This window comes from Giraffa tippelskirchi, chromosome 4, assembly GCF_054371585.1.
Source record: "Giraffa tippelskirchi isolate mGirTip1 chromosome 4, T2T-mGirTip1v1.2.pri, whole genome shotgun sequence".
In the NCBI taxonomy this organism is placed as follows: Eukaryota; Metazoa; Chordata; class Mammalia; order Artiodactyla; family Giraffidae; genus Giraffa; species Giraffa tippelskirchi.
The window spans coordinates 163230760-163247288 of record NC_137278.1 but is presented as its reverse complement, the minus strand read 5'-3'; the positions used below and the strand labels follow the sequence as shown (position 1 = coordinate 163247288).

General features: G+C 40.6%; 2 protein-coding genes and 1 long non-coding RNA gene across 4 annotated transcripts in view; 1 reads left to right on the top strand and 2 right to left on the bottom strand.

Moving 5' to 3' along the window:
* Positions 1-471, top strand: part of WASHC3 (WASH complex subunit 3) — a 54206-nt gene extending 53735 nt beyond the window's left edge. For both annotated transcript variants that reach the window (XM_081595558.1, XM_081595557.1), the window contains exon 7: positions 225-471. In XM_081595558.1, coding sequence (XP_081451684.1) covers positions 225-309 — 85 coding nt within the window. In that variant the 3' untranslated portion in view covers positions 310-471. The remainder of the gene's footprint in view (positions 1-224) is intronic.
* On the bottom strand, positions 285-3988 carry LOC145547015 (uncharacterized). The gene is made up of 2 exons (XR_014083463.1): positions 3730-3988; positions 285-2422 (listed from the first exon to the last, which is right to left on the bottom strand). It is a non-coding gene; the product is annotated as an uncharacterized LOC145547015 (long non-coding RNA).
* Positions 3989-12080: 8092 nt separating this feature from the next.
* The window catches only part of DRAM1 (DNA damage regulated autophagy modulator 1), a 108005-nt gene continuing 103556 nt past the window's right edge, over positions 12081-16529 (bottom strand). The window contains exon 8 of the transcript XR_014083456.1: positions 12081-12600. The gene's annotated coding sequence lies outside the window, so the exon portion shown is untranslated. The remainder of the gene's footprint in view (positions 12601-16529) is intronic.

The window sequence follows — 16529 nt, the reverse complement described above, 5'->3', positions numbered from 1 at the left end:
AACGGTGCCATGGCCTGTATAGGAATAGCACTGAATCCCCATGGTACTGGAGAAGCCTGAGAGAAGCATGCTGTGGTAGAGAGCAGGAGGTTCTCAGTTAAGGATGCAGACTTGGCAGATTTATTAGCAGCAATATTCTAGGATGAACCTAATTTACAGTTAGTGATTTTTTTTTCAACTGGAAAAACCATTAAATTTCTCTTTTTTTTTTTCCTTCTTTTTAGGAGGCCAGATGCTCCAGTGCCTGATGGTGAAGGTGAAAAAAACACAGAAGAAAGTTCAGATAGCGAATCTTCTTTTAGTGACTAAGCTTAATTTTCATAATAATTACATATACATGTGTTAGTGCACCTTTGCATTCTATAAGAGAGCCTGAACTGTAATTCTTAGTTATAAAAACATCAAGTGGCTACAGATCTGCCACCAGGCTTCCTCTATGTTAAAATAAATAAATAAATAGAGCATTTATAATAAGCTGGCAGTATGTCTTGTTACCAAAATAAAGGGCCCTGCTGAGAAATAGAATAGCCTAAATAAAGTACTAAGATGGAGTATTTCAGAGATGCAAGGAGGATGTAGAATGAAGTCAATGTGAGGTTAGTGATCAAAAATAGACTCAATGCAAAAAAAAAAAATGAATTTGGCAAAGTGAATGATTCAATTTTTGTGAATACTTTAGCATGAAAAGTATTATGTACACTTGTATCATAAGAGTTGTTAAATTTCTGGCAGAAAGTAATACTGGATTGAAGTTTTTTGTGACAACTGGAAGCTTGTATATCACATTTATTGTGGGTCTGGAATTTACTGATAGTATTTATTAGCATATAAAGCTTTTCATAGCTTGCACATTAGTTAGATATACCATCAAAGTTAGATATTTGTCATCAGAAAGAAATTAAATTGTAGGTAGTTTCAGTGTGGTTCAGAGTGAGCTGATGGCAGAAGCTGACAAAAGGATGTGATGTGGGACAAAAGAGGTGTTTTCTGCTATCTACCCCTTGCCTATTCAGAATTGAGTCCCATGTTACATCTACCCACCACCGTATCTTCAAAGTGATGAGCAGTCACAGTTTGTTGAAGACTACCCAGGAGGATTAGTGAGACAAGCTATAGTTCCTATTGCTACAACTGAACCAAAGACCAAAACTCATATTCATCATCTCCTTCCTGCACCACCAATTTGAGGCTTTGCTTGCTCTCTTCCAGAAATTCAGCAGGTCTAGTTTAGCTGCCTGGTAGAGTGACCCAGACCTTCATCCCTTCAGAGATCTAGGGCTTTGGTTACTTTGCCCCTTTTCAGCTACAGTTACCACATTTGTCTGTTTGCTGTTCATACCAGGCATGGAAGCATCAGGAATCAGGCAAATCACTGAACTGCATGAGTTCCAGATACATCTTCCTTGTTTCATTTTATAGTTGTTATCCTTACGCCTCATTAACCAACACATTAACTCCCTTTTTTTGTTTGCTTGTTGCCCCAGAGACATGAGCAGTCCAGCAGGATTAGGTGGCAGCAGTTCTGTTTAAATCTTACTGTGCTTCTTGATAGAAATGTGTTAGCTTTTTCCTGTTCCCCTGGAAATAACCTCCAATCCCGCAGAGCCTAAGGTGGTAAGGGTGGAAAGCACCATTATGCCCATAGGTCACTGAGAATGCTGGAGGGCCAGTCCTCTTTCTATCACGTTGGCTCTTAGCTGCATGAATCCTAGCAGTTGGGGACATGGAATCACATACTGTCTTTTGGTACAGTGCATGTATCCCATCCTGAAAAACAGCACCCCAACCCTGCAGGCTGTCGTCTCCAAGCTGGTGTCTAAGCAGACAACATGATAGTTCATTTCACGGTTCCTTTTTGACTGCTTCTAGATAATGCTGCATATGTTAGGATCATGGATCCAATAATTCATGTTGCTCTTCATTTGCCACAAAATAGTTCCTTGATCTGAGGTGAGGTAATGCAAGATACCATGTTGGTAATAGGCATTCTGTAGACTTACCAGTAATGATGACAGAGGGACCGATGAAAGGGAAAACAAGAATACAAATTAATTACAATATGAGAGAATTGCTTCCTCCTCCAAGATGGAAGAAAATTAATACAAATAACTTGCCCCCAAGTGACTAATTTATCTTCTGGAGTGTTACAAAATCACTGGTCTCTACTGCTGACAGATCGCATATTCAATAGTGGCATAACTACATCAGCCTTAGAGAAAGCCCAAGTTGTTGGATTCATGCATAACCTCTATCTCTGCCATCACACTTACTTCACTTATGGGTTTGTTGTGGAAGTCTCAAGTGGTCAAGGACAAGGCTGGCTGAAATCTACTGAAAGAATCATCCTGTCCACGTAATCTTTGCCTCCTCAGCTGAGTGCTCTTTTGTTGACATTCCATGATACAAAAATCTACACACTTTCCTGTAAAAAAAAAAAAAAGTTATAGAAAAATTTATGTTTATCCTTAACTCAGGCCACATCTTTCTCCATCACCATGGATGACCAAGGTGAAGCTGTGTCTGTCAGGAAGATTTTTTCCCAATCACTAATCCTTCTAGCCACCTCTGAGAGAGGCTAAGTGTGAAAAACAGCCATTTTTGGCTCACACCAAGATATCAAACTGGTGCACCCAGGAACAAGGCCCACATTTTCCTTCTCTGCCATCTGGTATTTAATACCTCAGCAGTAGCTTTACTTCTTCACTTCTCCCTGTCTCCATGCCCTTTCTCATCAAATTTCATTGCCTTTGCATTCTGGGTGGAACATTCTGCCTCACTTGAGACTCTGAACTTAGACATGTGATTTTCTTTGGGTCAATAGAATGTTAATAAATCTGATCCAAGCAAAAACTTGAAAAATACTGGAGTGATTGGTCTGCCTTCTCACATGCTTCTGCCAGTGATATGGAAACATGACTGGGATAGTCTGATGAAGAAAGAGATGCGTGGAGCAGAACTAAGTTGTTCTAGTGACTTAGCAGCTAATCCCAGGATGTGAAAAAGCCCAGCCAAGATCAGAAAACCTCCCTAGCCAATTCGCAGCTGGCCCTTGACGCCTCAATAATGAACGCTCATGGTTGAGTATCAAAGATTTTTTTGGTTATTACAAAACATTATTGCAGCAATAAATACTGATACAACTGACCATAGGGGATTCTCCATGGGTCACAGGAGTAGGTTAAGGAGATACATCACTGCATGAGAAGTAAATGATATGAAAACCTAGGCTACTTGTCTATGTAACTTTACATGTGCCCTCTGGACTTACTCAGGCTTGATCCCAGATGTATCATTTGCATCAAATAATGGATTGTTACTGTTACTATCTGACCTTATGATTTGATGAACCTGACACCTAGCTCATGATAGGTAGCTCTGGTTCATAACTTGATGTCATATAGGAGCAGATTCTCGGAGTCTGTTAGGCACAGAGGCATGCCAAGGGTTGCTTTTCAAACAATGAGAGGGCAGGCCTTTGTTCCAGAACCTAATGGCTGTACTGTTAGTCTTCCGTTGGAGCTTGTCAGAGATGCCATACAATGTCCTACCACAGATATTTGTAGCATTGATAATCTGTCATACAGCCTGAGCAGGAGAGCCGCTTGCATCACAGCCTGAGCCTGCAGCAGAGTGCTCTCTCTTGCTCTGAGTCCCACTTGAAATGAGAAGCTTCCAACTCTTCCCCAAATATGAGTGAGAGCAGCATTTAACTTCAAGAGTCAAAGTTACCATCTTAATGGTAGAGGGTGCAAGTTCAATAACTTGTCCTTAACTTGGAGGGCATGTCCCAGCATCCTCCAGACCATTGGACCCCTAAAATCTGCAGGGGTCTGAATCTTCCATTCTCTGGCTTGTGTGTGTCTTATAGAGCACCAGGAGTCTTTTCCACTTCCTCTTCACCAGATTTGATTAGCCTGATTTATCAGTATAGGGGAACAGAATGAAGTTCCGTGGAATAACAAGATGAACAAAATACCAGCAGACTTCCCTGTGGGAGAGAGAAGAGGAGAGTGACAATAGGTTAACATGCATTGTGCCATCCTTCCTATGTTAACATAAACACTTTTGATGTTCTTAATGATTGAAGAAAAGTTTGTCAAATCAGCAGCCACATGCCATGCCAGAGCTTGCATTGATACGTTCCAGAAAAAGTATATTAACTGTCATGGCAGCCACGATCGGTTCTGACACTTTGTTGAGTTTATGGTAGTCAGCTGTCTCCTACCGTGATGCTTATGGTTTTAGCAGGGGCCTTACAGGTGAATGCAGAAGGTGCCACCTCTGCATTCTTTACGTCTTTGAAGGTGGTGCCCATCTCTGCAGTTCTACTCAAGAGTGCAATAATGGTTTTGGATTACTATCTTACCTGGGGAAAAGGGGTACAATTTTAGAGATTTCTGCCTGATCCTCCCCACCATATGGATTTTATTCCACATGGCAGGGAACCAATGTAAAACTGTTAAGAAAATTCCAGGGACCCATCTGACTGCTACAGGGACCCATCTGGATCAATTGGAACTACTGTAAGATGGACTGGAGCCAGGACTTCATTTATTACCTGGTATCCGTAAGTTCCCACTCTAAGTGTGGAACACGACATTTTAGATCACTTGGTATCAAGTCAATTCAACCCTCTTATCCAACTACCTTTAAAGGATTGCATTGTAAAGTTACTTTGATAAGTTGCTTATGGTACTCTAGAGAAAGTGAGCAAATATTTATTCTACGTATTTGTAGTGGCTTAGGTAGCATCCTTCAAAGAGCACTGGCCACCTTTTCAACCGATGGACATAAAATAATGGTTATAGGATAGCACTTTTCCATTATATAACAGTTGACATCAACTTTCTGCTAACCACCTCTTGCTTTTTGGGGTTTTATAAGTAAAACTACACTCTAGTCTACTGCCTTCCACCTTGAACATGAGGTACACTGTGCTCCCTACACATCAAAGAACCTCAGTTGCCCCTTCAGCTTTGCTGCTACTTTGCCAGAGATATTTGGAATACCACTACCTGCCCCCTGCCATTAACTCTATCATCTCAACTAATGCAAGAGAGCCCAATCTTGTGACATCATTTCCTACTGTGAATTCTGGTCTAGATAATTCCAATTTTCTCAAAGATATTGTTGCCATTCTCATTAATACAGTCTTTAATGCCTTAGTAAACAGAGTGGTCTCTGGGCTCTTCCTGGGAAAACAGTAGGCTAGTTTTCTCAACACATGACATAAATCCATTCTAACATTCCTGCCTCTTTGAGTCATTAACCTCTTCTTTAGCACACAAGGCAATTCCAGCATCTCCATCTCATTTGGTGTAGGCCATCAAATTTCAAGAAGTCATTCCAATAGCCTGTTAGCACCTACTGTCCTTGCCAAGATGTTAAATCTTAAATCATAAGAGAGTGTTCCCATGTCAATAAACTCTCCTCTATCCAGTCTTATATTCTGCCACTCTGGTCCAGCACATTCAAGATCTATTCCCACACATGTTCTCCAAACTCCTGCCAGTAATTATTAGCCAGTTCTTACAGTTCTTTCAGTAAAAGCTATCTGTTCCCACATCAAGAACTATGTTTTCTCTCTCAGCTCAGACTTGGCATTAGTTATTCTTCTCATGGCAATGGGAGGAAAAGAGTTCAGTTTTGAGGTCTTCAGAGTCATCTTACAAGACATCTACTTCAGGTGGCCACTGCATAGTCTCTAGCTAAGGGGAGGCTGCTCTTCTCTAGAGAGGGAGAAAGAGCTGCTTTGTCTGGTGTGGAAGATTCAGAGAAAACCAGGAATTCAAGCTGTTCAAGCACATCTACCAAAATTGTCTTAACCCAAGTGTCAGTCCCTGTCCTTTGCTATCAGAGCTATGATACTAGCAAAGGAGACTTGTGCAAGCTGCAAATTTCATCTCCTTTGCAGCTCTGCCACCCTTACAATTACACTCTGAGCCTGATTAATCACTATGGAAGTCCTATGGCTAAGGAGATATTGGTCACTCTGAACACTGCCAAGGTGACCTTCTGGCTTTCAGTGTGCCCTAATTTAACAGTTGGCTGATCAGAATTTGTTACTTTCTTTTTTCAAGGCTTCCAAGGCAGTTAACAAATGCTAACAAATTCCACAGTCCTTTACCCCAAAACCATTCTAGGAACAGAGATACTGGATAACCCATTTCTTCTTGTTTCATTCCATCCTGGGTGAGATTCCCAAGAATTGAGATGCAGGCCAGGGATTACCACCACCCTGCTTATCCTATCAATGAGGTAAGTGATCCCTTTCCAGAATCCCATCCTCATGGTCTGTTTATGAGGATCACTCTCATACCAAAATCGTGTGTTATAGTCCTCCAGACAGACCTGGAGACAAACATTTGGGTACAAGTAGTTGATCTGGGAATTAATCCTAGAGAGTGGGAGAGCAGGAAGAATTTGAGAGGGAAGAAAATGTAACACAAGGATATATTATCAAGATTTCTGTTGGGAGTGTTTGGGACTTGATTCCAGGATGAGCACCTATTTATTTGTTTGTTTATGTATTGGCTGTGCTGGCTCTTCATTGCTGCCTGGGCTTTCATCTAGTTGCAGTGAGTAGGGGCTACTCTTTAGCTGTGATGCGTGGGCTTCTCCTTGCTGTAGCCTCTCTTGCTAAGGAGCACAGGCTCTAGGGCACTCGGGCTTCAGTAGTTGTGGTTCCCAGGCTCTAGAACACAGGCTCAGTAGTTGTGGCGCATGGGGCTTAGTTGCTGTACAGCATGTGGGAATCTCCCCAGATCAGGGATCAAATCCCTTCTTCTGCATTGGCGGGTGGATTCTTTACCACTGAGCCACCAGGGACATGCCCAGCACCCCTTTAGAAATGAGCCGGTGCTTCTCAGAACTGTCCACCAGAAGAACTAGAGGTTGGATCATATATCCACTAGTCTGGACCCATTAGTTGAGGCCATTTCTCCTCTCCACTTTGGGGATACATTTGCATTTAGGCCTCAAGGGCTCCCATGACCTGGAAAAGGACACTGTCAAGAAGTGGAGAGATGGGGCATTCGTTTGAGGGGGGTTGTTGTCAATGAGAGGTGAATCTGAGGTTGAGGTGAACTGTCCACTACCTATGGCTGAAGTCTAAGGTGGACCCGGGGAAAGTGTTTCAAGGCACTACCAGAAGCATCCACTACAGCTTCCAAAACACCGAACTGACCTGAACCTGTGTGTGTGCTAAGTCGCTTCAGTCGTGTCTGACCCTGTGCGACCATATGGACTGTAGACCACCAGGCTCCTCTGTCCATGGGATTCTCCAGGCAAAATACTAGAGTGGGTTGCCATGCCCTCCTCCAGGGATCTTCCAAACCCAGGGATTGAACCCATGTCTCTTACATCTCCTGCATTGACAGGCAGGTTCTTTGCCATTAGCGCTACCTGGGAAGCCCAACCTGAACTTACCTTTATTTAAAATGTGTAATTTTCTTCTGGGATACAAAGACAAACTGAATGGTAAGCCACCCTCAAGATTTCCAGAACCTTTTCATTAAAATTTTTAGTTTTAAAAATCTTCCAAGAATGAGCAAAGGAGAAACAATGACTTAATCTATATCTTTATACAATATGTTGTAATCATAGTATGATTTTTAAAGGTTTCCTTTTAAACATATCCTACCAAGATCCTCTGTAAAACTTTTTAATCTGAACTAGAGCATGGCTCTCATCAAAGAATAAATTGTGTCCATGTGCTGGTGAAGAGTGCCCAGACAATGTAATGTTCAGTGAAAACTGTTTTGTTTCTGATCAAGTTCTTCCCCCAAACAAACTTGATTTCCAGAATTCGTGAAGAACTTAAATTCCCACAATTTAACCCTGTACTTTAAACAAATGCTGCAATGGTGCCAAGGTGTCCTTTCAAAAACATTCCATTTTACCTTTCCTGTTAGTAAGATTAATAAACAAAAGAACTGACACTAAAGCAAGTGTCCCTCTGACTTTGATTTCAGATAGATAGCTTTAAATTAAGCATTTATCTTCCTTGGGAACATGGAGTGTAACAATTTTATTTGTGACCCCATTTCTTCTCTTCCCCAAACAATATTACTTTCAATTGGCAGCTTACAAATAAATAAATTTGGAAAAAACTCATTTCACACTCTCTACAAAGTATTTACTAGGTATCTGTGTATACTTATGTTTAAACTAATATAATTAGATTAAAGCACTTTAAAAATAAATACTTTGATTCACAGTTAACATCACAAGCTTTTTTCATGGTAAGTTCTAAGTATTGGAATAATAACATTCTAGAAGAAATGTTAGCAAAATATCTAGTCTAATTGCCTCATTTTTACCAGTGAATAAATTAAAGCCCAGAGGAGTTGAATGATTACCCCAAGAAATGTAAAAAAGAAAAGAGGTTGATTTATATAAACAGAAGTGCTTAATCTATCAGTAATATTCTTATCTTAAATATTAATACTATTAGTTATTCATACAAAAGCAAAATACTTAAAATTTCAGTAATCTTATTAAAATTTCACATTGTAATCTGCAAAATAGAGTTGTGAAAAAGTTTTATAATTAAAGATAGTCTAACATCAATATCTCAATTTTTTTACTTATATTAAAATATGTGACCCTGTGACAATCAAGTAATGCTACTTCTACATTTTCTTAGGGACATCTTAACCATACTGGTTTATACACTGTTATGCTATCAGTCTAGTTTTCCAAATCAAACCTTAGAAAATTCTAAGAAACTGTCAGCATAGTTTTTAAATTAAATGGCCTATGTAAACACAGAGTACCTAGAGAGCAAAGTTTTAAAAACCCCAACGGTAAAATCTATGACAAAACTCCACGAAAGACACAAACTATCAAAAATCACTCCAAAAGAAATAAATAGTTTGAATAGCCTTATATTATAAAAGAAATTGAATGTATAGTTTAAAAGATTCCCATAAAGAAAACTGGACACCCACATGAATTCATTGGTGAATCCTACCAAACATTTAAGAAGGAAATAATGCCAATTCTACACAAACTCTTCCAGAACATTGGAAAGGAAAAACCACTTCCCAGTTCATTCTGTGAGACCAACATTAATAGGATACCCAAAGCAGACAGACATTGTAATAAGACCATAGACTAACATCCTTCATGAAAACAGAGGAAAATAGTCTTTAAAATGTCTTAGCAAATTGAATCTGATATTATAGAAGATATACAGATGTCTAATAAAAATATGAAAATTGCTCATCATCATATATCATTAGGGAATTGCAGATTAAAACTACAATGTGATTATACCACATACCTATTAGAATGATTAAAATCCAAAATACTGATGGGGCTTCCCTGGTGGTCCCATGGCTACTCCCAATGCAGGGGACCTGGGTCCAATCCTTGGCCAGGGAACTAGATCCCACATGATGCAACTAAGAGTTCACATGCCACTACTAAAGATCCCATGTGCTGCAACTAACACCTGGATCAGCCAAATAAATAAATTAAAATTTTTAAAAATCAAGATGAATGTTCCACAAAGAATACATGTGGAATATTTTATGGATGTACTGAGGAAGGACGTCTAATCTCACCTTGGAGAAGGGAAGTATCAGGGAAATTGTTTAGGTGGAGCAGTGTGTGATATGAGTGTTAAAGAATGCCATGAAGAGGGGGCAAGATCAGTAGAAGGAGTTTCAAGGACAAATACCAGGATATATGATACACTATGAGGCATCCAAGGAACTGAGTAATTCTGGATGAAGAGAGGAGGTGGGCGGTTGGGGCATTATGGGTCATGATGTGAGTTTTGAGTTTTATCTGGACATCTGTGGAGAGCTATCAAAAGATATTCAATTCAAGATATGGAAGTGACATAATTGGGTTTCACTTTAGATGCATCTACTTGATGCACGGACCTGACTGAAAGAAACCAAGGCCAGAAGCAGGGAGGCATGACAAATGGATCCAAAAGAGAAATTATAAGATTGAATTAAGGCACTGGCTATAGGAATAAAGACTCATTTGAGACCCATCAAAGCAAATCAGTACAATTTGGTGATCAACTGGTTGTGAGATTTGAAGGACAGAGACATTGAGGATGATGCCAAGGTTTAAGGCTATGATGACAAGGTACCACATACTAACTTAAGGACTACAAAGGAGAACAAATTTAAGGTAAATAATAATTCGATCTGTGACTTGTTTATTTTGGACCACTTGTGGACATCCACATGAATCTGTTTAGTAGAGCAAGTCTGGAGCTTAGGAGAAAACTCTGGACTGAAGATATAGGTTTGGTTGTATCAGCCTATAGTACAAAGATGGAACCATGGATCTGGATGAGATCATGTGGAAACTTGAGATATAGATTCAGAAGGCTGCCAAGGAAGGAACCAGAGGGAAAGGAACCCCCGTACTCACAGGACAGGTAGAGGGAGAGCAAGCCAGCACAAAGGCCATTAAGGCACAGTCAGAATTAGGTAAAGAGGGTCCAGAAAAGATGGTATCTCAGAAGCCAATATCAAAGAGTTGTTCAGATGGGAGGGAGCAGCCACCATCAACCAAGGCCATATCTTGTTACTTAATTGATTTCCATGCCAGACTTGAGCTCTAGGAGGACATCTGTACTTCTTACCATCATATTTCCAGCTCCATGTGCACAGCAGATATTTAATAACTTTTGTTGAATAAACAGATTAAAGCTTAAAGAATCTGTTGGATTTGGTAGCAAATAGGCAACTGAGCAACTGGACAACAGCAACAGGTAACTGGAGACCTTTATGAGAACAATTTTAGGAAAGTGGTGAGAGTAAAACCATAAAGCAGTGGGTGGAGGTATAAGTGGCACTGAGAAAAAAAGGAGAATCTTTTCAGAGATTTAGCTGAGAAGAGGAAGAGATGAAACAACAGCTAGAAGTCAAGTAGGGCAGAAGGGACATGGGAGGGTTTCAGTCATTAAAACTTTAAATTTTTTTAGCAATAGTAGATATCTGAATAGGAAAAGAGGAGACTATTCTGAAGGTAGAAGGGATAGAATCCAGAGCTTGGGTGGAAGAAAGAAAGACATAAACATGGCAACTCACTCCAGTTATTCTTGCCTGGAGAATCCCATGGACAGAGGAGCCTGGCGGGTTGCAAAGAGTCGGACACGACTGAACACACACACACACACACACACACACACACACGGCTACAAACAGAAACAGCTATGCAAGAACTCCTGTCAGCATGATTAATTGTCAAACAACTGGTGGTTAAAAGGGATCCATGTCGGGAAAGGATGAAATCAGTTGCATGGGACTGGGAACTTTTGTGGAGATTGTGGGATTCGAGCTGGATCTTAAAAGTCTGTGCTAAGCGGAAGAGATGGAGAAGCAGAGGGAGAGCATTCTACCTGAAGGGGCTTCTGAGATAGTGCTTTGTATAATAAAAATAATTTTAAAATAGCTGCTGATGCCTTCCCTGGTGGCTCAGTGGAAAAGAATCTGCCTGCCAATGGAGGAAACATGGGTTCCATCCCTGGTCCCGGAAGATCCCACATGCTGCAGAGCAACTAAGCCCAGCACCACAACTGTTGAGCCTGTGCTCTAGAGTTGGGGAGCCACAACTACCGAGCCCACGTGCTACAACTACTAGAGCCCGTGCTCCACACAAAGGGCAGCCCCCACTTGCTGCAACTAGAGAAAAGCCCTCACAGCAACGAAGACCCAGCACAGCCAAAAAAAATTTTTTTTAAATTAGCTATGGTTTAAAAAAAAGAAAGGTCCCCTGGATCTTTTTCCAAGCCATGCTTCAAATTTTATCAAACATGGACAATTTCAGCCATTGTTTCTTTTAAATATTTGGTCTGTCTCCACTTGCCTCCCCTTACCTTCCGGAACTCCAAGTACACATATGCTGGGCTGCTGGATGTTGTCCCATAGCTCATTGATGGTCTATTCATGTTCTCCAGTCTTTAAATCTCTGTGTTTCATTTTGGGTAGTTTCTATTGCAGTCTTCAAATTCACTGATCTTTTCTTGCCATGTCAAATCTGCTATTAATCTGTGTCCCATCCAGTTTGCTTTTCAACTGTAGATGTTTGACTTGGGTCTTTTACTCTTCTTGTCATGCTCACGCTTTCCTCCCAACTCCTTGAACACATGGGATGTATTTATAGTAGCTGTTTTATGTCTTCTACTATTTCCACCATCTATATCATTTCTAAGTCTGTCTCTATTGATTTTCTCCTCATACTGGATCTTATATTTCTGCTTCATTGCACGTCTGGTAATTTTTAATGTCAGACTCTGCAGGCTTAATTTTTGGAGGGTATTGGATATGTTTGTAATCCTTTAAATATTTTTGTACTGTCCAATAGGATGCAATTAAATTACTTGCAAAAAGTTAGATATTTTCAAGACTTGCTCTTCAGCTTTGTTTGGTGGGCGCAGAACAGCCTTTAGGGTTAATTTGGGTCTTCTGTTGAGGCAATATGCTTCTGAAGTCTCCCTCAGTTCCTTGTATGTTTGGAATTCTTTCTATTTTAGTTAGCAGGAGCAAACTCTTCCCAGATCTGTGTGTGCTCTGGGGACTTAGCCACCATCTCCTTTCCTATGGTTTCTTCTCCAGTGTTGGTAGTTTCCTGAAAATTGTGAAATTTGTGAATTATTATTTAGCTGAAGACTCAGGGAGAACCTGTGCAGATATCTGGAACTCTTTCTCATTGCAGCTTCCTTCTCGCAAGTTCTCTGCCCTGTGAAGTCTATTTGCCTGAGCATCCCTGAACTCTGTCCCGCAGCTCAGGAAGATCACCCAGCCTGCTGGGATCTCCTTCTCTGTGCAGGACCTGGGAACTCCCCAGGCAGTAAACTAAAACATTCATCAGGCTCTTTTAGGCTTTCTTCCTCCTTTTTTTGCAGAGATTTCTCTGCCCTGAATTGTCTATTTTCCAATGCCCGAAAACCAGTTTCGTAGATTTTGACCAGTTTTTCAGTTGTTTAAGGAGGAAGAGTACGTGTGGTCCCTGTTAATCCTCCACAAACGCAAGTGGCAATTCAGTGTGTCAACTTTGTGTGCATGCTAAGTCACTTCAGTCATTTCCGACTCTTTGCGACCCTATGTACTGTAACCCACCAGGCTTCTCTGTCCTTGGGATTTTCCAGGCAAGAATACTGGAGTAGATTGTCATTTCCTCCCCCAGGGGATCTTCCCAGGTCTCAAACCTGGGATCAAACCCATGTCTCTTATGTCTCCTGCATTGGCAGGCAGGTTCTTTACCACCAGCGGCCCCTGGAAGCCCCATGTCTCAACTTTAGACCCTTATGTTTAACTATACTGTGAACTCCTGGAAATTCAGCTACCACCTAGAACGGTGCTTAGCACATCATAAGCATTCAATAAATTTTTTTGAATGAATGGGATCCTCTTTCCTCCCAACATTGTCCTCAATGAACTTTTCCCCTTTTAATTATAACCATTTTCCTAATATGCCAAGAACATTATTGATTCTCTTCTCCAAAACATACCCTGTCTTTTCCTATATTCATCTTGGTGTAGTTAACATTCATCCATATCAGTTCTAAAATGTTTAGGAAAGGACTTCCCTGGTGGGGCAGTGGATAAGAATCTTCATGCCAATGCAGGGGACACAGATTCGATCCCTGGTCCGAAAAGTACCCACAAGCCACAGAGCAACAAAGCCCATGCATCACAAATATTGAGCCTGTGCTCTTGAGCCCAGAGCTGCAACTACTCAAGCCCCTGCCCCTAGAGCCTGTGCTCCACAACAAGAGAAGCCACTGCAATGAGAAGCCTGCGCACCTCAACCAGAGAGTAACCCCCACTTGCCACAACTAGAGAAAGCCTGTGGCAGCGACCAAGACCCAGAGCAACCAAAAATTAAATAAAAATGAATAAATAATTTTAAAAAATAAAATGTTTAGGAACAAAATAAAAGATCCTAAGAGAGAACCTGCATAAACTGTAGTCGTCCTGGTTAACTTACAGAGGTATCTACTGATACCTCCTTGAGCAGAATTTCTAATCAATTGTGTACCCATCACATGATGATCGAATCCAGTGGCCTAAATTTTCCTCGAAGGAAATGCTTCATATGCCTCATCTGCCAAAATAAGTTAGCCTGGCCCTGGTCTAACTCTGTAATTTATGGCTTGAAGACTAGAAAGTGCTAAAAAAAAAAAAAAAAATGGCTAGTATTGGCACATTGACTCTGTTACTTCCAGGCTACCAGGCTAAGTGCTAAAAAAAAAAAAATCTTGAGTGAAATCATCCCCTAAATCAGATCCTCTTTTAGAAGGATAAAGTAAATTTGGTTCAAAGCTAATAGCTGTATTAGTACATAGTGAGCATTTGGGCTTCTTCCATCATCTCTACAGCTGGTCTTCTTTTGTCTCTATTAGCACGTTTGCTCTTTTGAAAAGTAGAATGACATGAGAATAAAACTACCAACACTCAGAGGAAAAAAATCTTTTTTCCCCTCATTTTTTATAAATCAGATGTGGAATTAAATGGAAATACTTTTTAAAGTGAGAATAAAATTTTTGGTAACATATTCTCCCCAAATTAAAATGGAACATGGCATAGGGTGAGAGTGCCACCTACAAGCCATAGCATATGTGACTTTTTACTGCTACTTTTAAAGGGAGCATTTCCCAACTTATTGTCCTTATTCTATATCCATTTTTCACTCTGGAATAATGAATATGGATCCTTTAAGTCTTGGGAGAAATTGGCACCACTCGAACTAACTTTGCTGACAGTCCCCAGACTCCTAGGGCTTATCACTAGCAAGATATGGAAAAATGGTAAGTCTGAAAGGGTTTTGGATATTTCTTCTCAGATTTTGATGGAAAGAGCAATGAGTCTGTTTATTTAGGCTCACCACTGAGTCAAAACAAGCCACAAATCTATTTTCTGATTTCTCTGGGGCATAATATGTTAGTATTTGAAAATTTTCTTGTATATAAGCTATCAAGTCAAAATTCGTATCTCATATACACAAGCCTCATAATAGGCATACATTTCTAGAAGTCCATGCTGCTGCTGCTGCTGCTAAGTCACTTCAGTCGCGTCCGACTCTGTGCAACCCCATAGGCGGCAGCCCACCAGGCTCCGCCGTCCCTGGGATTCTCCAGGCAAGAATACTGGAGTGGGTTGCCATTTCCTTCTCCAGTACATGAAAGGGAAAAGGTAAAGTGAAGTCGCTCAGTCGTGTCCGACTCTTAGCGACCCCATGGACTGTAGCCCACCAGGCTCCTCCATCCATGGGATTTTCCAGGCAAGAGTACTGGAGTAGGGTGCCATTGCCTTCTTCCTAGAAGTCCATGCCTCTCTTCAAACTTCTCCCTTTAGACATTAGAATCTGAATGGGGAAAAAAAATAATTTCATAGAGTTTCTTTCCTTTTTTTTTTTTTTATTTTTTAATAAATTTATTTATTTTAGTTGGGGGCTAATTACTTTACAATATTGTAATAGTTTTTGCCATACATTGACATGAATCAGCCATGGGTTTACATGTGTTCCCCTTCCTGGACCCCCCACCTACCTCCCTCCCCATCCCATCCCTCTGGGTCTTCCCATTGCCCCGGCCCTGAGCCCTTGTCTCATGCATCGAACATGGAATGGTGTTCTGTTTCACATATGATAATATACATGTTTCAATGCTATTCTCCCAGAACGTCCCACCCTCACCTTCTCCCTCAGAGTCCATAAAATTGTTCTATGCATCTGTGTCTCTTATTCTGTCTCGCATATAGGGTTATCGTTGCCATCTTTCAAATTCCATATATATGCATTAGTATACTGTATTGTTGTTTTTCTTTCTGGCTTACTTCACTCTGTATAATGGGCTCCAGTTTCATCCATCTCAGTAGAACCGATTCAAATCAAACAATTTAGGGAGTTCCCTGGCTGTCCAGCGTTTAGGATTCAGTGCTTTCACTGCAGTGGATCGAGGTTCAATCCCTGGTCAGGGAGCTGAGATCCCACAAGTCACATGTGCAGCCAAAAACAAGAAAAAAAATTATTTCAAAATTTAGAGAATACACTGCCCAAACAGGGCAATAAAGCAATGAAAATATAATAGTAGTAGAACAAAGCTCTGTAAAAATTTAATTATTAAGCAGAAAAAGAGCTTGATTTTACAGATGAAAAAGGTGTTGAAATATTCTGACCACAGCTTGTGAGGTGAAGAAGGGGCGGTAACAAGAGGATGAGAAGGCCATGTTTAGTTTATTTTCCCCTCATTTTGCTTGCACGAGCAATCTGAGGGAAGAGTTTTTCAATGCTTGCTGTAATTATTAGGCCAAGAAATTTTAGTTGACATAAGGTTGCAACACTCAGTATGAAGGAAAAATAGGGCAAGTCAAAGTCAAAATAAGTTTCTCCTCATGAAGCTATGGGATGAGTGGGAACAGCTTGTACACTAACTGCACAGATGAAGTCATCTTTGTTGTACCAATATTAAAGACTTGACATAAGAATCTTTCAGTTACATCTTGCTCTGCCGTGTAATGTTGGTGACAGGTATTTAAGAACTGCCTGTTCTGTCC